This window comes from Medicago sativa, chromosome 7 (genome assembly GCF_051527215.1).
Source record: "Medicago sativa cultivar Bolivia chromosome 7, Bolivia_mono, whole genome shotgun sequence".
NCBI classification, from domain to species: Eukaryota; Viridiplantae; Streptophyta; class Magnoliopsida; order Fabales; family Fabaceae; genus Medicago; species Medicago sativa.
The window spans coordinates 38,329,446-38,354,053 of record NC_140755.1 but is presented as its reverse complement, the minus strand read 5'-3'; the positions used below and the strand labels follow the sequence as shown (position 1 = coordinate 38,354,053).

Below are 24,608 nucleotides of genomic sequence, written 5' to 3'. Positions count from 1 at the left end.
TATCTTTAATCTTTTCTTATTTCTCAATGTAAATAATATTGTAACTGCGTTTTGACACTTAAGTCACGTTTTAACGCTCAGCCCGTGCTTAGCACCAGTCTTATTCTAGTTTAGTTAAATGACTAAACACAATATCCCACAATTGAAAAAAAATGGAAGCCCCACATCGGATGGATCACACACATTAGTAGTGTTTATGTAATGGGGTATACATAATTATGTGAAGCACTAACGAAAAAATATATATATTTATGTATATTTGATTATTTGGAAATGTTAAATTAAATAGTTAATTTATACATTTTTAGAAAATGATTTCTTAGTCCCCAAATTTTGCTAAAATATTTTGGAACGCAATCTTAAATATTTTGCTATGCAATCGAATATATTTTGTTGCATTAGAAATATATTTTTGGTACATAATATAATATATTTTTGTACTAAATATTATTTATTTTGGTACTCAATTTGAGATATTTTTGTTCTAGATCTAATATGTGAAGACGACTCTTTCTGTAACACCCTATTTCTATTAAGCGGTAAAATGCGCAAATACATCAGACATATTCTAGAAATAGATGCTACGTCTCCGAATAAACCACAATACATACATGCATAAAGATCATGTTACACAACATAGCAGCGGACATACTTAAAAATCATAAACATCTCCAGATCTCGACAAAATACAATTGTATTCTCCAAATCTCAAATAACAAATAACATCTCAACTCCAAAATACATGGTCCAAAAATAAAAACCAACATGCAAGAGCTACCCTAGATCAGAGCCCTAATCTAGACGCTTGCATATAAAAGAGGAACTCCACTCCTCGGCATCATCAAGCAAACAACTAAGCATCCTGCACGCCGTCTACCCGTCCATACAGAAAGGTAGGCGGTCCACCACAGACCACTGAGGGTTAGCATTACATCATCATAATCCACGAAAAACATTTATCATGAACATTGGAAATGAAAGAATATATTCTAGAATAACAATCCATACATATATTCATAAGTAATCACAACACATGCATATTATCATTCCAAGTTTATCTCCACAAGTGTATCATACACGTATCACCTATACATAACCCTCCCTCCTAGAATACTAGCATCACATGATTATTATTATTCCCCATCACTTACATTTCAAGCTATCACATTATTATCATAGCATAGCATGCATATTCAACCTCTAATCAAGTCATCAACAAAAGCTCGTCATTTATCAACATCAATCAATGATCACATCACTTACCTCATTACTCAATTCAACATGCTTAATTCAACAAGTACAATTCATCATTTCAAGTTACAAGCAATCAATCATCATCATCAAAGAAATCACCACATCTTATGTATATACATATACAATTCTCACCTCATCATTATCATCCAATCAATTATCATCAAATAGATTCACCAAGTGTATAAGTACAAACAAATAAAACATGCAATTAGAGCATAAATCAATTATTTACAACCATCCACAAAATCCACCAATGTACTTATACATCAATCCACACAATCACAACATTCACCAAATTTCACCAACACACAATTCCCAAGTCATATATTCAATTATGACACAACTCATCAACTATTCAAATGCATGCAATGTTCTAGACTCTTCTCTAGATGCATGTGGTACCAAAACACCTCAAGGTCGTCACCTTCGATGCAACAAAAACATCGTACTCACCTCAATTGGATATAAAATCCGCCACCATCAGTCTTGGATATAAAATCCACCACCATCAGTCATGAATGCATGAACATATGACTCAACTACAAATGCATATGTTCACACAAACAATAATCACCTCACCATCACCAATACATGTATATATGCAATCATCAACAATTCATCACCAATTAACACATATACAATCACCAACAACATCAAAAATCACACAACATAAAGTTGTCACATAAATACACCACCAATCATCTTCACATATCATATAACAATTCCCCATAAAGGATTCACAATCAATTGGTTCTCAAAAGTCATCTTTAGTCAAGTTCGTCTCTCCAAGTCATAACTTAAAAAATAATTGGGCATTGAAGCCAAAATCGAGTAAACAAGTTTCAATGCCTCAACTAAGAATACCTCTAGGCCACATATGAGTGCAGTAGAGGATGCCTTGGCGTTTCACCGGCCAAATACGACGAATTCATGGAAATCACAAGGTTCGTCTCCTTTTTCACATTTCACAAAAATTCTCATTTTCAAAGCAAAACAAGTCTAAACTTGATGACACCATTCACAACCATTTTTAGAAGTCATATAAACATCCTACATACTTAACCCTACTTCATTCTCTTGAGAAAACAAGTTTTCAGAAAATCAGCGTTCTTGAACATTCCTTGAACAATCAACAATAAGCTTGATTAAATCCAAGGAGTCAAGTTCAACTCAATTCTTTTGATGTTTCCATAGGTTTAGAAAGTCTAGAAAATAGTGAAAACATTGAAAGAATCGGTTTTGGAAGTCCGGAATTGGCCCCAAAGCACCCCAGCACAACACAACAGGGCAGACACCCATGAGGGGCTGCCAAGCCACGCCCAGGCATGGCTTCCTGCGCCCAGGCGCAAATGGGCAGCAGCCAGTGTCCTGAGCTGCGGTTCTGTGCAGTTCCAGTTTTCCGGTTTCGCCATTTCATTCGTAAAAACTCGACCGTTAACCCAAATTCAATTTCGTTTTCGCCTATATTCTCCTAACACTTAGCTCTATCATAATGTATAGAAAAATTCAAGTTTCAACCATCCCAAAAATCATTTTCCATAACCTCACATCACACTCATTTTCCAAAACGGTTAACGCTCAATCTCATATGAAAATCCCGATTTCTCCCAAACCATTTCTCATTACCAAACAACAACCAAAAACAGAAAATCATTATACCATAACTCATCATAATCAACTTGTTTCATTCATTAAAAATCATTGACACTACAATTCAACTTAATCTCATCAAAATTCACCAATTCATCAATTTCCACAACTTTCAACAACAACAACATATTCATCACCAATTCACCATTTCAATGATACCCATTGCATCAATCCAACAACAACATATGTCAAGATAACAACAACAACATTTGAACATAAATTCATGCACAATTTAACACTACAACTTCAATTCTCATCAAACTTGCTCAAGAACACAAAGCACCAACAACTATGCATTTAAACATGTTAATTCACATACTAACATACAATTATCATGTAAATCATGTTCTCAAACATAACAACAACAATCATGCACGAATTTTACAACAATTAGATTCAATTCATCAATTTCACAAAAATGGGTAAGAAAGAAAAAGTTATGAATTATGGTTGAATTCTAACCCTCTTACCTCTAGCACCAAGATTCTCTAACCCAAGCTTCAATTGAGCTCCTAGATGATGAATCCCCTCTTCAAGCTCTAACCCTTGATCTTGTTGTTGCCTCTAGTATCTATCTCTTCTCTTCCCAAATGAAATGAAATGAATAATGTTTGTAAAACCTAGTTTTACCAACAACTAGAGTTTATATACTAGCTCTACTCAATTGGGCTTATCTCACCAACCTTAATGGGCCTAACCCATTTCTATTCTAACCTCAAAAATGTTACTACTCACTTAACGGTAAAATATAACTCTAACGATCACTTACAGGTAAATAAATAATTACTACACTCTCTAGTAACCTAGTAAAATAACAACTCTCATCAAGCACTAAAATAATCCTTAACCGAAATCACAAAATTACCCCAACTCTCAAAATGACCAAAATGCCCCTAAGTCCAAAATGACTAAAATACCCTTCTAACACCGAACTCTACGAATCCCAACCAAAAATACACACAGATGCAAATAATCACATAATAGCACACACAACACACATAAATAAATAATAAAACAAATCTAGCGAAAATCGGGCTGTTACAACTCTCCTCCACTAAAAAGAATTTTCGCCCTCGAAAATTACCTGATGGAAACAACTCTGGATACGAAACCTTCATCCTACTTTCCGATTCCCAAGTGGCACTCTCACCCGTCGGTCCAACCCAAATCACTTTAACCAAAACGATCTCCTTGCCACGCAGACGCTTCACTTCACGATCCTCAATCCTAACTGGCCAAGTCTCAACAGTCAAATTATCCCTTACTTCCAAATCATCCACTTGAATCACATGAGACGCGTCATACACATACTTCCTCAACTGAGACTCATGAAACACATCATGAAGATTCCACAAAGATGGCGGTTACGCAATCCGATACGCTACAACCCCAACCTTCTCAATAATCTCAAACGGTCCAACAAAACGAGGAGTTAACTTCCGACACTTCAAAGCACGACCAACACCGGTTACAGGATTCACTCTCAAGAACACATGATCACCAACCTGAAACTCAAGGTCTTTCCTCCTCTTATCATGATAACTCTTCTGCCTACTCTGAGACACTCTCATCTTCTCTTGAATCATCTTAACCTTTTCGGTGGTCTCTTGCACAACTTCCGGTCCTAACAAAGCACCTTCTCCTGACTCATACCAACACAAAGGAGTTCTACACCTCCGACCATACAAAGCTTCAAACGGTGTCATTCCGATACTAGAATGAAAACTGTTGTTGTAAGTGAACTCAATCAACGGTAAACATTCAACCCAACTGACACCTTGCTCCAACACACAAGCTCTCAACAAATCTTCCAAACTCTGAATAGTCCTCTCTGTCTGACCATCAGTCTGGGGATGATAAGCAGAACTCAACCTCAACTTAGTTCCCAAAGCAACTTGCAAACTCTCCCATAACTTAGAAGTAAACCTCGGATCCCGATCCGACACAATACTAGAAGGAACACCATGCAATCTAACAATCTGCTCAATGTAGATCTCAGCCAACTTTGTCACAGACATACCGGTCTTGATAGGAACAAAATGTGCCGACTTCGTCAATCGATCAACAATCACCCAAATAGAATCAAAACCCTTAACAGTCTTTGGCAATGCTCCAACAAAGTCCATTGATATACTATCCCACTTCCACTCTGGCACAAACAACGGTTGCATCAAACCTGATGGCTTCTGATGTTCAATCTTAGACTTCTGATAAACCAAACAAGCATACACAAACTCTGCGATCTCCTTCTTCATTCCAGGCCACCAAAACAACCTCTTCAAGTCCTGATACATCTTAGTCGCTCCCGGATGAATACTCAAACTACTCCTGTGACCCTCTTCCAAAATCTGCCTCTTAAGCTCAAGAACACTTGGTACACAAACACGATCACGAAACATCAAAACACCGTTCTCATCCAACTTGAAATCTCCACCCTTACCTTGGTTAACCAACACTACTCGATCTACGAGTTCCAAATCTCCCTTCTGACCATTCTTGATCTCCTTCAAAATATTACTTGTCAGCTTCAACATTCCCAACCTCACACCATCCGGTGTCAACTCACTAACCAAACTCAAATCTCGAAACTGTTCAATCAACTCTAACTCTTTTACCATCAAAGCAGACATATGCAACGACTTCCTACTCAAAGCATCAACAACAACAATGGCCCTTCCAGGATGATAGCTCAACTGGAAATCAAAATCCTTAAGATACTCCAACCATCTCCTTTGCCTCATATTCAACTCCTTCTGGTCAAACAGATACTTTAAACTCTTATGATCACTGAACACTTCAAACTTAGAACCATACAGATAATGCCTCCAAATCTTCAACACATACACCACGGCTGCTAAATCCAAATCGTGAGTCGGATAATTCTTCTCATGCACTTTCAACTGCCTTGAAGCATAAGCCACAACCTGACGATTCTGCATAAGCACACCACCAAGACCCATCTTAGAAGCATATGTTCACACAAACAATAATCACCTCACCATCACCAATACATGTATATATGCAATCATCAACAATTCATCACCAATTAACACATATACAATCACCAACAACATCAAAAATCACACAACATAAAGTTGTCACATAAATACACCACCAATCATCTTCACATATCATATAACAATTCCCCATAAAGGATTCACAATCAATTGGTTCTCAAAAGTCATCTTTAGTCAAGTTCGTCTCTCCAAGTCATAACTTAAAAAATAATTGGGCATTGAAGCCAAAATCGAGTAAACAAGTTTCAATGCCTCAACTAAGCATACCTCTAGGCCACATATGAGTGCAGTAGAGGATGCCTTGGCGTTTCACCGGCCAAATACGACGAATTCATGGAAATCACAAGGTTCGTCTCCTTTTTCACATTTCACAAAAATTCTCATTTTCAAAGCAAAACAAGTCTAAACTTGATGACACCATTCACAACCATTTTTAGAAGTCATATAAACATCCTACATACTTAACCCTACTTCATTCTCTTGAGAAAACAAGTTTTCAGAAAATCAGCGTTCTTGAACATTCCTTGAACAATCAACAATAAGCTTGATTAAATCCAAGGAGTCAAGTTCAACTCAATTCTTTTGATGTTTCCATAGGTTTAGAAAGTCTAGAAAATAGTGAAAACATCGAAAGAATCGGTTTTGGAAGTCCGGAATTGGCCCCAAAGCACCCCAACACAACACAACAGGGCAGACACCCATGAGGGGCTGCCAAGCCACGCCCAGGCATGGCTTCCTGCGCCCAGGCACAAATGGGCAGCAGCCAGTGTCCTGAGCTGCGGTTCTGTGCAGTTCCAGTTTTCCGGTTTCGCCATTTCATTCGTAAAATCTCGACCGTTAACCCAAATTCAATTCCGTTTTCGCCTATATTCTCCTAACACTTAGCTCTATCATAATGTATAGAAAAATTCAAGTTTCAACCATCCCAAAAATCATTTTCCATAACCTCACATCACACCAATTCACCATTTCAATGATACCCATTGCATCAATCCAACAACAACATATGTCAAGATAACAACAACAACATTTGAACATAAATTCATGCACAATTTAACACTACAACTTCAATTCTCATCAAACTTGCTCAAGAACACAAAGCACCAACAACTATGCATTTAAACATGTTAATTCACATACTAACATACAATTATCATGTAAATCATGTTCTCAAACATAACAACAACAATCATGCACGAATTTTACAACAATTAGATTCAATTCATCAATTTCACAAAAATGGGTAAGAAAGAAAAAGTTATGAATTATGGTTGAATTCTAACCCTCTTACCTCTAGCACCAAGATTCTCTAACCCAAGCTTCAATTGAGCTCCTAGATGATGAATCCCCTTTTCAAGCTCTAACCCTTGATCTTGTTGTTGCCTCTAGTATCTATCTCTTCTCTTCCCAAATGAAATGAAATGAATAATGTTTGTAAAACCTAGTTTTACCAACAACTAGAGTTTATATACTAGTTCTACTCAATTGGGCTTATCTCACCAACCTTAATGGGCCTAACCCATTTCTATTCTAACCTCAAAAATGTTACTACTCACTTAACGGTAAAATATAACTCTAACGATCACTTACCGGTAAATAAATAATTACTACACTCTCTAGTAACCTAGTAAAATAACAACTCTCATCAAGCACTAAAATAATCCTTAACCGAAATCACAAAATTAACCCTACCCCTACTTTGGTATATATTAGTATCTTTCCTTGCATTATACTTGATTGTACAATCGAGCTTCTAATTGTACATTAGTCAGCTGGTCCGATTCTACCCCATAAAGAAGTCTCGATCGGCGAGAGTTTGTTAGCCTTAATGAACTCTTTTTGTGTGGATAAACTACAGTTCTATGAAACTTGTTAGCAGCACTTTTCATCATATCCACAACAGGGTCTCGTGCACATCATCTGCAAGATTCAAGTAATTGTAATTTAGCTCTCATCTGCAAGATTCAAGTGATCAAAGTTTAGCTTCAGCAGCGATTATACATTTAAATTTGTAAACTTTCAATTTTTTAAAGCCCTCAGCTACATGAATTAGATGGTTTCATGCAACTGTATTCTTTGAGTTTCTGTTTTTTGCTTGCACTTTGAACATAACGAAAACAAGATTTGTAAACTCATTTTCCACAGAAAAAGAATATATTGATGACTCATACTGGACCGACATTATACAAAATATACTAGGCATCAAACAAATCATGCCAATATGAGCCGTTACATGATGATATTGTACAAGACTAGAAGTAGACAAAACATGTTAAATGATATTACCAACAAATATTTAGTGAGATGCAATAGAGTCATCAAAAGGTTCTTCTTCCAAATGTTTGAATTTGATAATAAGGAGTTACCAAATTCATTTTTTATTCAAAATAGAAATAAAGAAAATATTGAATATAACTTTTAATTTCAAATGGCATGTATAGTGAATGTTATTTCGAATGCAAAAACTTAATGAGCAAACGTGTAGTTATATACTTACGTAGGAGTATATATTGTTTTCTAGATTAGTCTAAAGTCTTACTGATTGACAAATTTTTCTACTAATCTTTCATCGGTTCATATAAGAACTAAGTGAGGCTGTGACATCTTGATAATGTTATTCCATGTTCAAGAACCCTTGTAGCGGGTCTTAAGGTGTGCATTTAACAATGTCTAACACCTTAAAGTGGGTGCGTCAACCATATCGCTCATGTATTGTTGACGAATGTTGTGATGATAACAAAGAAGTGAAGGCTCTCACAAGCTTATAGATTAAATTTGTTTGGAACCTTTGTAAGATCTCAAGGAATTGATAATTCATATTTGCACACATCGCTTATTCATTATGTCCATCACAAATCAATAAACACTTGGCATCTTCAACCTCCCGCTCTCGTTTTCCAGTTGCCTCTGCACCATCTCTCTTCTGCAACCGTCACACATTACCATCTGACACGCTATTTTTTCTTCTTCTTCATCTTTCCTCTCTGCAAGGGTTCATATTTCAAAGAAATTAATATTGGGTTTTCTCAGAAATTGACTCTCCTCTTTGCCTTGATTCCTTATGCGTAAATTTGATTCTTAAAGAAATTGGTTCTTGTTTTAAAATTTATTCATTTTCTTTCATTACTATGTGTTCACAATTTGTTCTTGTTTTCCACTGTTATGGATATGATACCTTTTGAAAACCAAGAAGAGCATTACATAAAAAAGCTATGCGCAATCAGTGCATAGAAATTAATTTCTTTATTTAAAGTTATCTTAGATCTTTCATATATACAACTTTGTTAATTTATGAGAATTGATCAACTGAATTATTCTCTTTGCGTTTATATTTTATGTGTCCTTATCAAGCGTGTACTAAACACATAACAAGATATACTATCATATTCATTGTTATCTTGTGCTCATCAAACACATGCTAAGAACCAAACACACTTATGTTGTAACAAACTAAAAGGATAAAGAAAACAGAAGGTTATAATATACAAAAGACAAAAGTCTGGGTTTAAATTTCAGTCTGCAACCGCAGTTGCCATAAAAAGATTGAGGTCTCTGCAATAGAATTACAACCGCCTCTACAACCTCAATGTAAAAACATGGACAAAGGTATCACGAGCGAAAACTGCATGTACCATATTGCACAAGGTCATATACCATATTGCATTGTACCCGTATACATGCATGTACCAAAATGCTTCACAAGTCATTTTCATGAAGCTATGATATATGTATACTTAAGGATTTAAATTCCACTATAAAACTTTGTAGCTGTAGTTGCAGTGTAATCAAACTGTAACCTAACCTTGTTCGGAGTTTACATATAATCTATGACAACAGGAAGTGGTCACATTATCCAATGATACTGTATTCTCATTTAAAACAAATATTAGTAATTTCTTTCATGTTGGATTCCATGCTGAATATTTGGAGATGTATTTTCATATGTAGTAAGTATATCAGCAGATAAAGAGGCTTTGCTTTGTACTACACTAGAAGTGACTCTTGTTCCTGAGGTCAGTGATTCCTGCAAGAAAACAACAATTGAATTATTATCAACTTTTTAATTGCTATGGACAATTAATTACAACTTGTTCTCAGATACAAGGTTTTGATCATTATTTATAAACAATTGTGGTAATGTACCTCTTTTGTCCCTCTATTAGATTCTTCTCCTTCATTGTTAAATTCAGGTAGTTGCCTCGGTTTGAAACAAAAGCATAGTCTTGGTTTTCTAGTCTTTGTCTGTGCTCTCTCCTGCATGTAAGAGAATTGAATAATACTGATTAAGTTAAACGAACCTATGAAGTCATCGATAATGGTAATAATTTGAGAAAATAAAAGAGATTAAGTGTGATGAAATGTATCGTGTCGTGTCATGTCAAACACGAAACACACTTTCAATCTGAAATGTCAGTACTACAAAAAAGGGACCATGTCACTGGACTTTTTCCAAAGTTTCTGAATTGGTGAATATCAATAGGCAAAGGGGATAAGTAAATTGATGAATATATTGAGTTAATGTAATGATTAATTGAATCAGAAAGGAAAAGTAAGGAATAGAGTTTTGCCTTCTTTCTACTTGCAGCCCTATCTTCTATCCTTAAGCTTAATGGGGATGATATAATTGGTGATTCCATATTGTTTCTGCATATATTTAAAACATTGGAAATGTCAGTCTTGAAACAATATCAACAAAATGAATGAAACCTTCAAGCTATAGATGTAACTGCTGGTAAAGCTAGTTGTAGCACCGACACTGTTGTGTCCAGGGTAGAACTTCACGATATCAACACGTAATTAATCGATTTCTTTCTAATTATTACAGGTGTATGTATCAATGACGTGTCCGGTATTCATGTCCGGGTTAGTGTTTCATAGGTACTTGCAACATTAGTGAAGAATGAAGAACACACGTATATACATGGACACCAATCACAACATTAACACGTTCAGACCAGTAATAGTGACAAAATTGAAATAATTCAATTCAATGTAATCAAAAGCGGCGGTAGTCATTAATACTATAATTTTTTTAAGTTACAAAGGGCAAGCTCAATGTAGGTCTATGAGTAAAATAAATAGATAATTTATACTGCAAAATTAGCATTTTGTCATAGACACGGATATCAGACGTGGAAGTGATACCTCGGCATCAATCATAATTTTAAACAAGAATTAACTAAATAGAATAATATTAGCCGATGTTTTGTCGGTGCTGCAAATGTCATATGATTTACTTCTCTTAAACATGAAATGTACCTTTTCTGTTCTGTTAATGGAGAAAATGAAGGGTGCTTTTGCAGCTCATTCTTCAAGGTCTGAAATTGAATAATGGATCACTTTAGCAATTACAACAACTTTGAAGATCGTAACAAAATGGAAGTTGAAGGTCTTGTAATAAGATGATATTAAAATTGAAGTTTGAATACCTTAATTGGTGTCGTTAGAGGAGTCCATCTATCCTTTGAAGCTGTGGAAGAACCAGAACCAACTCTTGTAGTTTCAAATTTCCTCATTACAGATGAAGTCAATCTATTAATTTCTCTAATGACTGCAAACTTAACTGACATGTGAAGTGACTTGCATTTTGATCTCTTTTTTCTTAATGAAGCCTTGTTGTTCATTGGAGTAGCAATATCTGAAACAATAGGATCTGTGGAACCTTTCTGCAATAACTGCTATTATATAAGTGCCATGTTCGTAAATGATTGAAAGAGTAAAAAGATTACTGGTAACAATAGTACCGCACTTTATTGCAAGTGGTCGGTGTGCAGTGTGTGTGAGGATACCGAGTTCAATGCCTACCACTAAAAAATAGATTCCTTGCTATAAAAAAAAAAAATGATTCCTGGGACAAAATCAACGAAAACAGAGAGGTAAAGGATCCCGTGCATTGACACAAATGGAAGCTTGGCATCATCGAATCTTCATCAGATGGCTCAGATTTCAAAAGAGGAATTAAATATTTACTGAGGTCAAAATCTAAACGGTGCCGAACTACTGACTGCATGAATGCAAGAGATCTTTGCCTATAAGGAATCTTGATCCCAATTCAACTAAATTAAATTCATCTTTGGTGTGTCATATGAAGTTTTTCCACTAACCTTTACATTCAAGTCCTTATCACCAAGCTGGTTTTGCATTGAATTCCCTACAAGGGTTTGCTGCTCCTTCTCAAGTTGAGTTACATCCACCTTGTTTCTACTTTCAGGTAAACTTGTTAACTGTGAATTGTTGGTGTTATCAACTTCTGCCTCATCATGCTCTTCCATTTCGAGTGAGTCACTTTTTTCTTGTTCAAGTAATGCAGCTGCTTTTTGAGCTGCAAGTTTCTTGTAATGAGCTTCAAAGAAAGCTTTCTTCTCTGCAACCGAACCCGGTTTTGAATACCTCTCCGCCTCTTCAACATAACGGTTGGTTGAGAATGTTGACCATTTCTCCCATGCTAGTGACTCTGTCGTGAACCTCCCAAACGACACTGATTCCCCGAGTACTTTAATTGGGTTGTCCTAAAACAAACAATTTTCTCATGTTTTTCAATTCAATCATAAAATCATAGTGGATTATAGCACTATGTTATGAAAACTGAGCTCGTAAAAAATTATTAACAACGAGGCTGCAATAGTGACGAACAATCATAATATTTGGTGTCTCAGTTATCAGGACACAACTACAATAGAGGTCAGATCAGCTGTATTTGACTGTACTTCTCGATAATATCAGTAAATGTCATCGATGTGGCGGTACAATCATTGATATGGAAATGTTTATAGTTATTAATTCATAGTGGATAAAGGCACTATGTTATGAAAACTAACCTCGTAAAAAACAATTAACAAATAGGTTTTAAAAAGCAGTCTGCAACTGTAATTTTGTCCAAAAAACTATGATTTTTGATATCTCAGAGTTATCACAACAAAACCAAAATTGACATTAAATCATTTTATTTGACAGCCATTCTCAGTAATATCAGTGAATTTATCACGAATGATTTGGAAATTTATTTATTAAAAATTAAACAAATTTTCCAAATCCATATATACAATAACTAGAAAAGTGTTAAAGAAACTATTTGGCCTAAATTGAGAGCAGAAACAAACAATTGAAATTGCAGTTATTTTTTATCTCATTTTAATGAAAGGATCAGAAGATAGATCATAGAAATGAATAATCCAATAGTACAAAATCTAGTTGAATGAAGTGACATAAAAAAATTGAACTGACCTTGTTGGATTCATTGGAAAAGCCAGAGGAATAACAGAATGGTTGCGTGAGACAAGTTGATGACTCTCCCATGTTTCTTTGCAACATTCCAAACCTCCAAAAGATCCTTAACTTCACTACAAAAAAAACAGTACTTAAATATTGTACAATGAATACTACTACTAGATTTTATTTATTTATTCTCTTTGTTTGTATTATTATTTAATGTAGTATAGTTTTAATTTATGTGGCTGTTCTCATTGATTTGTGCAAGTGCAACCGTTCGAATTTTGAATTTTCAAATGAAAAAAAGCTGTGTAAAGTTTAAGTAACCCATGTGATGCTTAAAGTAGGCAATTTAAAAGTCTTCAAAGATACATTCAAAAGGAGCGTTTAGGCGTTAGATATTGCAATCTAATATAGTTTGGTAGTGGGGTCCACTAATCATGTGTCGAGGTGACTCTCCATCTTTGTCATGTTGGTATGGGCCCACTTTAGGTTCCTAAAATTCGGTCCGCTAATTATGTTTGTGTATGGTTGTTTTTAGATTATGAAGACAAGACCAAAGTGCTTAGATGCACGCACAATTTTGCTTTTAATAATTATAAAAATCTTGATCTAGTGATATTTGAACAACCATTTAGTGAAAAAATTTGATGACAACATTAATTTTCTCTCTTTTTATTGGCTAAAAACAATAAAAACATAATGTTAGTATGAGAAAAAAAGTTGTTCAAAAGTTATTACAAAATGGTTATTTTTTTTTTTTTTTGCTAAGCAAGGAGTAATGGCAGACATCAGGAGGAAACACCGACACATACCAACTAGGTTGGCAACTGGGAAACCTCCGTCCTATGCAGCCAAACTCTAAAATTTTATTAAAAAAAAAGGAAAAATATATACAAGAAGAGGGGGGACTAGGCCAAAACCCTCAGAAGAAAAACAAACAAAAAATGCTAAAATAAACTACTACAGACTAAGAAAATCTGTAGTTAAACAAACCAACTCCATCACGAAGAAATCCATATGCAACTGACAATCAGCTGGAAGAGTTTCTAACCAAATAGAGCTTTGAATCCCATGACCCATATTCGCCAATAACAGAATCATTTGGAAGATGGAAGACCACCCTTTGCACGGGTTTGATAGGGCGTGCCAATGACTTGCTTTTTACAATTTTGCTTCTGCGCCTTTGTAAGAACTTGAGTGAAGCCTTCATCAGCCATTCGTTGATCATATTCACGGATTCTGGCCCATAAATCAAGACCATTCTGTATGTTCCTGCTGATTTGAACATGTTGTTGTACAGGTAGGCTTACCTCTGCTTCATCTGTGATATTATATGCTACGTGGTGGAGTTGTAAGGCATCATGGTCTATGTTTTATCTTGGTTTTTCGGGTGTCAAACATTGATTACGTTTGAACCTTTTTAACCTTTGATATCTCATTTTTTCTTGGGAAGGGAAAAAAATAAGCAAAACCCTTGAGAATCGAGGTCCGGGAGTTGTTTTCGCTACGGGAAGGTGTTAGGCACCCATAACGACTATAGTATCCTATAGGAACCGTCTTTACTTTCTACGCGCGCGCTTTATTTTTAAATGCTATTTGAAGAATGATATTTACACCTAAGAGTTTACTAAGTGAAGAATTGGAGGGAGAAGAAAGTGTTTGAATTTTTATTTTATTTGAATTGAAGGAATATTGTTTCCTTGCCTACGTACTCTTTTAAGGGATCAAATCCACCGTAGTTCTCTTCCAAAAAAAGGTTTTTGTTTTTGTTGGTTGATTTTAATTTTGAAAATGGGATTTTGAAGAATGAGAGAGAGAGGCCTCAAGGGCATAAGATTGTTAAATTGCACTACTAGAAAAATCCTGAACACCGACGGAATTTAGAGACGGATTTTGTTCTATCTCTATTAGAGACGGAATTAGAGATGGAATATAATTGGCTGAGACGGAAGTTGAGATTTTACCTTTAGAGACAGAATTTAGAGACAGTTGTTTCCGTCAGTAACATTTTCCGTCTCTAAATCCGTCTCTGACAAATATAATTTATTATTTTATAATTTAAACTCAGGTAAAAATGCCCAGAGACTGAATTAATCCGTCTCTAAAAAAATTATAATTTAAAATAAATTAGTCCCGTAGGCTCCCAAAATGAAGCGTTCACTACACCAAATTAAACAATCGTTCAGGCCAAAAATGTCCACCATCGATAAACACTGAAAGCTCTCCCTCCTCCCCCAAATGAACCCTAACCTTAAGTCCTTCTCTATTGCAAAATCCATCAACAACACGAAGCTCTCCGGAATCATACCCCTGCAAGCGAATCTTTAGCGAATATTGGCGAGTGGTATTTTGTGACTGCTTTTTGTCTCTTCTAACTCGTTTCTTCTTGTCGTTTAACATCAGATCTGAACAACATCAACTGAGTGGGTACGTTTTTCTTCTTCTTTCTTAATTTTCTAAAGATCACAGTTTTGTGTTTTGATTTCATTTCTGGAATCATTCGACTCCATTGTTTGTACAACAGCCAAAGAGGAATTCAAAGCTGTGATTCCTAATCCATTTAGAAGAAGCAAAAAGGAATGGGGAACACCCATTGACGAAGAAACAGGAACTTAATCATCAAAGAAGAAGAGATCTGAAACAAGGGAACTCATTTGGAGTTGAGCCAAAAGAGTATACTAAAGAATACGATGGAGGTATTAAAATTTTAATAAGTTAATTTAATTTAATTAAACCATTTATTTGTTTACTTATTTACTTAATTTAATTTGTGTTAAACAAAAGGAGTTGATTAGGTTGAAGTGTGAAGCTAAACTTAGGGTGGATTTTATGTTGACCCTGAAGCTATATTCTTGGTAATTATCATTGTTATTGACCCAAAATCAAGGATTATTTTGCAACTATTATGTTTGAGACCGGTAGCGTTCAGATTGATGTTTTTTTTTACAGGAAGATTGATGTTTTTTATAACTCAATGAATTGGTTTTATTTTTTATGGGTGCTGATTAGTAACTTCATTGGCTGATTGAGAATGTGTCAAGGTCTGTTTGTGTTAAATTTTTAATGTTAAATAAAATTAAAATAGTATGTTGGTTTATAGAAGAACATATATACACTTGTGACTCTTTGTTTTTGTGTGAGTTTTAGAGGTGCTGAGTTTTTGCTACACAAAATATATGTATAGGATGTGTGTTTGTGTCTACATTTTCTTTATGTCTATTGTATGAATTATAAATTGTAGCTTTGAAAGCGAAACCTATGTATGAAACAAGAATTTTGTGCTTGCTTATGTCTACTACTTGAACTCCAAGGTGATTGAAACAATTATCAAGTTTAAGGTGATGGAAACAATCATGATTTGGATCTTACTTATTTGATTTTATTTTGTAGATATGGAGTCTTCATGTTGTCCACAACCCAAGTTACCATTTCCTTACTGACCTAGTTACTTTAAATTACCAACCAACTCTCTCTGTGTCCGTGTTTAGCATAATGTAATTATGTAAGCTCTTTTGGAGATGAATATTATTTTTATGAAGATTTATAAATGTTTTGCACAAGTGTGTAACTGTGATGTGATGTGAATGTGTTTGTGTGTAACTATGTAAGCCCTTTTGAGATTAACTTGGTTCACATGTGTGTGTGTGTGTAACTATGTAAGCCCTTTTGAGATTAACTAGGTTCACGTGTGTGTGTGTGTGTGTGACTGCTATCTAATGCTTTAGTTTACTTTAAACTGTGATGGGTTGAAATATTGCCAGACTAATTTGCAAAAATGCTCACCACTTTGATGATTAAAGATGATGAGTACGAGGTGTGGAAACACTAAAGATGAAGAGTGAATGCCTTGGGGACATTGGAGACATCTTAAGATGGATGACAATACAAAGTCCAGCAAAGGGTGATTGCTAGTGTTAGATGCTACAGACAGTAGCTTACAAAATTCACACTTATGTCGTCCTATTAGTAACAATAACTAGGTTACTTAGTTCTTCTGCAACATCTTTGTATCAGCTAGATAAAGTAGTTGTAAGAAACTGTTTGAGCAAAAATTTATAGTTGGTCTCTTTTTCTAGATTTGGCAATATTTTGGACGGGGAAATGGTAGTATGTCAGCAAATTGCCCAGCAAACGGGTATTCTAGCTGATTGGGAAGCGACAATACTTCTTTTTAGCAAATATATCAGAAAGTAATTATTGTTTGATTGCGTGTTTAGTTAGAATCCACAACTTTAGTGACTTTGTTGTTTATTGTTGTCAATTAGCGTTTCTTATATTATCTTTGATTTATTTTTAGTTGGAAGACTTAGAATCACAAAAAAGTGTATGAAGTTCTTTGGAGTCTATTCACCTTGAGTTGATGAACAAACTCGTGAGTATCCTTTCAATCTTACAAATTTTGTGCTCTTCCTGATTGTTATACCCATGATTATTTTTATTTTTTTTCGTTCACTTGATGTCTCTGTTGCTGTTTCTGTCATCTCTATTGTTCCTGTCATGAACTCTGCTTGCTTGCAATGTGAACAATTCTCAAGCCTTGAGCTTGTGCTAAAATTCTTTATGTAAAAGACTGATAGTCGCAGAATTGAATCTTGATCATCTAGGCTAAAAGATCAACTTCACAAATGCTTAAGCTATCTGGCTGAAGCCTATGTGTGGTTTAATATCTCTAAGCACTATTTGTGTTGTGCAGCTCACTTAGATATTTCATATACCTATTGTTGCTTCAGTTACATTTATTCTGGTTTCATCATAAGCTTTATGAGTTGAATTCACTCTACGGAACATAATTGGCTTATTCTTTGTTGTCAGATTTAGGATTGCAGCAGCATCGCCTTGATGGAGATGACTATCTTGCTGTTATAGATGAGTTTATGGAAGCTGTCTTTACTCGCTGGCCAAATGTGATTGTACAGGTATTGAAAGTGTGATGTTTAAAATAAAACTAGTAGCTTGCATTTTCCTTTTATTCATATGGTCCATATTTTTCTGTTATTCGACTATCATTAAGCTTGTGCTTTCACAGTTTGAAATTTTCAAAGCAAATGTGCTTTTAAGTTATTACAACGGTATAGAACTACCTACCGAATGTTTAATGATGATGTGCAGGTAAAATTTTTTTTGTTTATCATGTGAAGTGTATTTTACATGTTGCTGTTACAGGCCTCAGGAAATATTGTTAATTATTAATTGAACTGGGGAGTTTATGAGATGGATGTTTTTGAATAACTTTCACTTATCATAGCTACTACACAGCGAGAGTATTTTATTACTTTATTAAGATTTATACAAACCATTGATCATTTCGCCAACAGTCATTGATCAATGGTTTCAGAACAATAACATTTTTTGCTCTATAGACCAAGTTATCATCTCTACCTCATGCGAACTGAATTCATTGTATAGATGAATTTTTTTTATAGATCTTGTCATGGCATTTTATTGCTTAATGTATGTGAAATTCTCTACCCAGGGGACAGCTGGTGTTGCAATTGCTGGACTTCTAGGTGCTGTAAGAGCTCAAGGAAGGCCAATGATTGACTTCCCCAAGCAGAAGACAGTTGTTGTTGGTGCTGCAAGGTTAGCTAGTTATCTTTTATTGTGAAAGGATGAACATGATTTTATGATTTTGCATAAAGTTTTTTAGCTCAGAACTAGTTATTTGAAACACAATTTATGTTGAAATATCTTGAAAATATTGTGTCGTTGGAGACATAGATAAGAACTTAAGCATTAGATCCAGCCTGGGTTCCATCGTTAAGTTTGTTTGGGGAGGTAGTACTAGGATGAATGATCTCCTAGGAATGCTGGTCAAAGTTTCAGCAGTTATGTTTAGAATCGATTTGATTTTAATGAAAGCTTTGAATGGAATGGTTGTTGGCTTGTCGCAATTGAAAGTCTTTGTTGAGTTCATAGTCACTAAGGATATTCACATTTGGTGTGTTGTTTTGTTAATTATGTTTGTACTACTACAGTGCTGGAATCGGTGTTCTTAATGCAGCAAGAAAAACAATGGCAAGGATGCTGGGTAATAATGAAGTAGCTTTTCAGAGTGCAAAGGGTCAATTTTGGGTTGTTGATGCAAAGGTACTGTTTATCTTGATATACATATTAAACATGGTATGGTTCTTTGTAGTAGTTAATTTTTATTTTTTTGATAGAAAACATAATCTTTTAAACTCAGTTCAGCTCGTTGGATGTTCACTTACTAGAACAATGTCTGGGTTACTTGGGGTAAGATTGAGAAAACAGAATGTAAGGTGATTTTCCGCCTCCAAATCCATGCTACACATGTAAGTTTTCTCTTCAGTTGAGTCATTCTGTAACTCTAATTGTTTATTGTTCTATACATAAAGGACTATTAAAGAAAATTTGTTGACTAGCTTGATTGACATTGCTTTGTTTCCTTGGAATAATTATTGAAAACAACAAAAACTATGCTTGAGACCCACATATTTTAAATTTTGCAGGCTGATGGAAGTTACCTATTTAGCTTAGACATTATTCCGAAGCTTTGTCAATTAGCTCAAGAACATGTCAAGAGCATGAGAGAATGATAATGTAAATGAAGGAGGGGATAGTAACAACAATTTAGAGATTTGGAAAATTTTAGATTCATTATCATATTATTATTTTTAGGTAATGGATAGTTTTACTTTGATTTGTTCAGTTATTTGCAAACTATATTTATGTATTTTTAAGAGTACTCTTCTCTTGAATGAGACATTATTATGTTGATCAAAATTTGCAAACTATATTTATGTATTTTTAAGAGCACTTTTGGTTGATTTTTTTTTTTAAAAAAAAAATTGAAGTTAGAGACGGAATATAAATTATGTCTCTGTAGAGACGGAATTTATTTTATGTAGAGACAGAATTTGGTTTCTTTGTAGTCACGGAATATATGATTCAGAGACGGAATTTTTCCGTGTCTGGTAGAGACGGAATCTGTAAATCCATCTCCAATTAGCTTAGAGACGAGTAAATTAACCACGGATCCAATTCCGTCTCCAATTCCATCTCCAACTTGTTTAGAGACGGATTTTTTGCATTTTAGAGACTGATTTCGCCCGTCTCTAATTTGGATTTTTCTAGTAGTGTTGTGAAGTTGAATTAGTTATTTTGCAAAAGGAAGTCAAAGTATGATTAAAATTCATTAAGATTTTATTTAAGAAAAGAAAAGGAAAATTCAATGGGATTTGATCCCAAGGTTTATTTAGAAAATGATTTGAGTGATGTTGTTTATATTTTTTGGAAAAGAGAATTTGCCAAAGTTTCAAGGTTCCTAAACATACATCTAAACATGCATTCCCTAAGCATACATCTAAAGTAACCATGTGATGTGTGTGCATGTGTCGGTGCTTGTGTCGGTGTATATCATTAGAGTCCATTGTCCTTTACATCATTGGCCTAAATACATGCTATGGTCTTGCAAGAATTTAAATTGCATAAAAGAAATTTCAAGATTCCTAGATTATACATGCTAAGCCTTGATATGGAGATTAAAGTGCAAGAAATAAAACTAAAACTATGGGGGTGGAAGATGTTTATGGAATGCATGAAAGCATGAAATGAGAGGGTTAGTAGCATAATGCATAATAGAGTAGAAATTATGAGCAAGAAGAAACACTAAAAAGCTTTGACAAAAGGGAAAAACTTAACATAAAAGTAGCAAAAATATGCCCAAAATTTGTCATAACACTTAAACAAGCATGTGACTTATAATCCCCATATCATGACAATCTTCAAAGGTTTTTATTTCAGCCATGACATGAGAATCACCAAGAAGTATCAAGCCAAGAGTTATGACATATTCATAGACATATTCTTACCCTTTATTTTCACAAGCAAAATATTGTCATGACTTGTAGGACAAGAAGCTAACAACATTCATCACAAACAGTAACAAATACCCTAAATTAAGGGCAAACACATCACAAAGTTTATTCATCAAGCAATCAAACATTATGAGACAAAGTATTGGAGTCAAATCATGCAAAAATTTCACAAATATTGGCAAAAGACACCAAATCAACACAAGGAAAATCACCTATGTTCTTACCCACTCTTGACCATGTAAAATCATCACAACATGTCACACATACATCAAGAAACACATGGGAATTATTTTTGGCAATTTTCACAAGATTTTTAATGAGAAAAATAGAACATATTGAACTAACAAAGGACAAAAATATTTTCACCTATTTCTCAAGTCAACATTGACATATAAAAAACATCAAAAACAACTAGAAACATCAAGAAATACACTGGTAATTTTTTTGGATTTTTTTTGCATGAAAATTAAAACATAAGGGTTCAGATAGCAAATATATGGGTGTATATAGCAAAAAACACAGGAGAAACGAAGGAAAGAACCCATGCCCAAAGGAAAATGGATCCTGGATCATCCAAACGCACCAGGGACGTTGGATTGATCCAGTTCCTAAAACCCTAGATCAGACGGTGCAAACACAAGGTCCAGGAGTGAACCAGATTGGTTCAGGTGAACCGGTCTGGTTCACGTTCCTTTAAATGCTCAAGAGGCCGGTCCAAGGCCATTTCCCACTTCTCTTTCTCTCTCTTCTCTCATCCTAGTGAGAGAAGCTCTCACTTCTCTCTTCCTTTCCGTCGTCTTCTTTGACGAACACAAACGGAAGAGGTGCGGTGGCTCGCCGGTGGCGCCGCCGCACCTGAACATCTTTTCTGAAAATCTTTACACCGTTGTGTTCGTCTTTGTTTCCTTTTCATGATTCTGAAACTTATTTTTCGAAATAAGGCCCAGATGTGAACAGATCTACGCTTGAATCTTACAGTTTTTAGGTTTTCAAAACTTTTCGTAACTTCTTGAAATGAAACCCTAATCTACACTATTTTCTTCACTGATTATGATTATGAGCCTGGATTTACAAGATAAACGGTGAATCTTTGAAGATTTACATTTTTAGGGTTTCGTTTCAAAGTTTTTCGAGTCTTTTCAAAGTTCTTCTTCGATTCACCGTTTATTTGTGTTTGTGGATCTTCGTTGAGCTTTTGCGATGAAAAACGAAGGAGTTTTGAGGAATACCTGGTTTTAATTCGGAGATTCGAACAAAAGATCCTTGCGAATGCTTCTGGTAAGTTCTTGAACTGAAAATAAATCAGTTATTCTCTTCTTCTTCTTCACTGATGTGATTCTGCTTCGATCTCTCTTCTTCTCACCTCTCTGAACTGTGATCGCACAATTCTTTTGAATTTGTGCTCGTATTGCAGTTCCTCCAGTTCAGTGATGAAGATTCGAACTCGAATCTCTGAGAACTGCAACGAATTTGCTTCAATTCGAACCAATTCCTTGTTCTGGAAATTTAGGGTTTGATGAATTGGGGATGAATTTCTGGGTTTCTTTTGTTTTTGATCGTAACTGCCTAGAGAGAGAATGTGTGATTCTGTTTCTGTGATTGTAATGAGTTGGCATTCAATTAATGGTGATTGTGATGATTGGATCCTTTTATAGCTTGACATGTGTATTTGATAGCCAATGGAATGGTGACATGTGTCCTGGACCTTAACTGATTCGGCCTTGACTGATTTTTGGACTTGAGGGCTTTTCTGCAAAAAATAGAAGTTGTGGACTAAACTGCAAATAATAAAAAGGACTTAAAATTGAAAATAAAAAAGAATTGAGGACTGGACTGAAAATAAAATGGAAAATGGACTATTCTGTAATATTTAGAAAAAGGACTAAAAAAACAAGTTTTAAACAATAAGGACCTGAATGCAATTTTCAAAACTTCGAAGGACTAATATGCAAAAAGGACTAAAAAGTAAAATTAAAAATGAATTAAAATTGGTAATTGAAAAAAACTTAAAGTGAAACAAAAATAAAAAACACAAAAAGGACTAAAATGAACCAACTACTTAAATGAGGTACTTCAAAGTAACCTCTCTCTGTCGAAATTTTGTGTGAAATGACTAAAATGCCCCTAGGGACTAAAATGACTCAGAATGACTCAAATGCAATTTTAAAATGGTTTTTAACAGGGAATTAAAGCAAGAGTTTATACAAACTAAATGAAAAGACTCAGAGACAAGTTTTAGGGATTTAAACAGAGTTTTAACACAGGAAATGACTAAAATGCCCCTTGGGGCTAAACTGACTCAAAATGACTTCAACTGTGATTTTTGAAATGGATTTTAGCATGGGATTGAAACAAGGACTTATTCAGACCAATTGGAAAGACTCAAACAATTTTCAAGGACTAAAATGAATTTGAATGCAGGAAAAGACTAAAATACCCTTCTTCATGGATTTTGCAAACAATATTGAAATAAAATGCAGAGAAATATGCAATTGATCAGAGACAAATTCAAATGTCTTGAAATGCAAGAAAAGTACTTTTGGATGACTTGAAATGCAAGGAATCATAGACAAATACACAATTGAAAAGATTTTTAAAGCTAAATTTGAGAGATAAAGCAGAGTAAAATGTCAGTGTAAACAATAGCAAGTTGGCAATTCTTCAAGAGTAATAGACATATATTCAAGATAGAAGAAATGTTTTGAATAAGTATTTTTAGGTCCAAAATTAGGGTATAACAGCTGCCCCTATTTAAGTTTCTTTGTTCGGAGAGTCAAGAGACGAAGTCTTTGATTTGACGGGACGAAGATACTTAAATATTAACATTTGCACTGTTTTTGGACATAAAAATACGCTTCTCACATGAATGCCATGCAACGTTTTGATTATGAATGCAAGACAAACAACTGGAGTCTACAGAGCATGTCATATCACTGGGGATCTAGGTAGACATTGACAGGGTAGACAAACCAGGGGACAAAAGAGAGGTACAAGCTGTTCCTTGGACCGAACCTGCCACTTGACCATGTAATACAAACAGAAGATGAGTACAAGCTGTTCTTTGGATCGAACTTGCCGCTTGACTGGGAATAGAAATACAAGACAGGTACAAGCTGTTCTTTGGATCGAACTTGTCACTTGACCGGAAACATAGACATATAGGAAGGTACAAGCTGTTCTTTGGATCGAACTTGTCGCTTGATTGAAAACACAAACAAATAGGCAGGTACAAACTGTTCTTTGGATCGAACTTGCTATTTGACCTGGAGACATAGGCAAAAGGCTGATACAAGCTGCTCTTTGGATCGAACTTGTGGCTTGATTATTTATCACATCATGTAGATTGGTACAAACTGTTCTTTGGATCGAACTTGTCGTTTGACCGATAACAAACATAAGCAGGGTACAAACTGTTCTTTGGGTCGAACTTGCCGTTTGACCGGAAACATAGGCATATAAGCAGGTGCAAGCTGTTCTTTGGATCGAACTAGCCACTTGACCGATAACAAGACATATAACCAGATACAAATTGGAAGTTTGATCTGAAAAGATACAAATTGAGAGTAAGTTGACATTGATTTGATTTGAAGATAGACATGACCATTATTGTTGGCCCAAGAGCGAATTGAGAGTGAAT

At 34.9% G+C, this 24,608-nt stretch overlaps 2 protein-coding genes and 1 long non-coding RNA gene across 30 annotated transcripts; 1 reads left to right on the top strand and 2 right to left on the bottom strand.

Annotated features, from left to right (window-relative positions):
- Positions 1 to 566: 566 nt before the first annotated feature.
- LOC146906106 (uncharacterized) lies at positions 567 to 3,882 on the bottom strand. The gene is made up of 2 exons (XR_015020011.1): positions 3,375 to 3,882; positions 567 to 873 (listed from the first exon to the last, which is right to left on the bottom strand). It is a non-coding gene; the product is annotated as an uncharacterized LOC146906106 (long non-coding RNA).
- A 5,498-nt stretch (positions 3,883 to 9,380) lies between these two features.
- Positions 9,381 to 13,515, bottom strand: LOC146906105 (uncharacterized). Of its 2 annotated transcripts, none has more exons than XM_085725820.1 (7): positions 13,146 to 13,515; positions 12,026 to 12,430; positions 11,351 to 11,596; positions 11,181 to 11,239; positions 10,490 to 10,565; positions 10,065 to 10,175; positions 9,381 to 9,945 (listed from the first exon to the last, which is right to left on the bottom strand). In XM_085725820.1, exons 1-7 carry the CDS (start codon positions 13,230 to 13,232, stop codon positions 9,808 to 9,810), a joined length of 1,122 nt encoding a protein of 373 aa, XP_085581946.1. In that variant the 5' UTR covers positions 13,233 to 13,515; the 3' UTR covers positions 9,381 to 9,807. The 2 variants fall into 2 exon arrangements, with proteins under 2 accessions (XP_085581946.1, XP_085581947.1); XM_085725821.1 differs by having other exon boundaries at positions 11,351 to 11,587; positions 13,146 to 13,506.
- A 1,471-nt stretch (positions 13,516 to 14,986) lies between these two features.
- Positions 14,987 to 19,888, top strand: LOC146906104 (NAD-dependent malic enzyme, mitochondrial-like). Of its 27 annotated transcripts, XM_085725471.1 has the most exons (9): positions 14,987 to 15,560; positions 15,658 to 17,323; positions 17,431 to 17,505; positions 17,946 to 18,049; positions 18,160 to 18,242; positions 18,607 to 18,713; positions 19,109 to 19,220; positions 19,346 to 19,426; positions 19,604 to 19,888. In XM_085725471.1, the coding sequence occupies exons 5-9, from the start codon at positions 18,222 to 18,224 to the stop codon at positions 19,688 to 19,690; spliced, it is 408 nt and encodes a 135-aa protein (XP_085581597.1). In that variant the 5' UTR covers positions 14,987 to 15,560; positions 15,658 to 17,323; positions 17,431 to 17,505; positions 17,946 to 18,049; positions 18,160 to 18,221; the 3' UTR covers positions 19,691 to 19,888. The 27 variants fall into 27 exon arrangements, with proteins under 27 accessions (XP_085581597.1, XP_085581598.1, XP_085581602.1 ...); XM_085725472.1 differs by lacking the exon at positions 17,431 to 17,505 and having other exon boundaries at positions 15,658 to 15,829; XM_085725476.1 differs by lacking the exon at positions 19,346 to 19,426 and having other exon boundaries at positions 15,658 to 15,829; positions 17,210 to 17,323; positions 17,946 to 18,242.
- Positions 19,889 to 24,608: the final 4,720 nt, after the last annotated feature.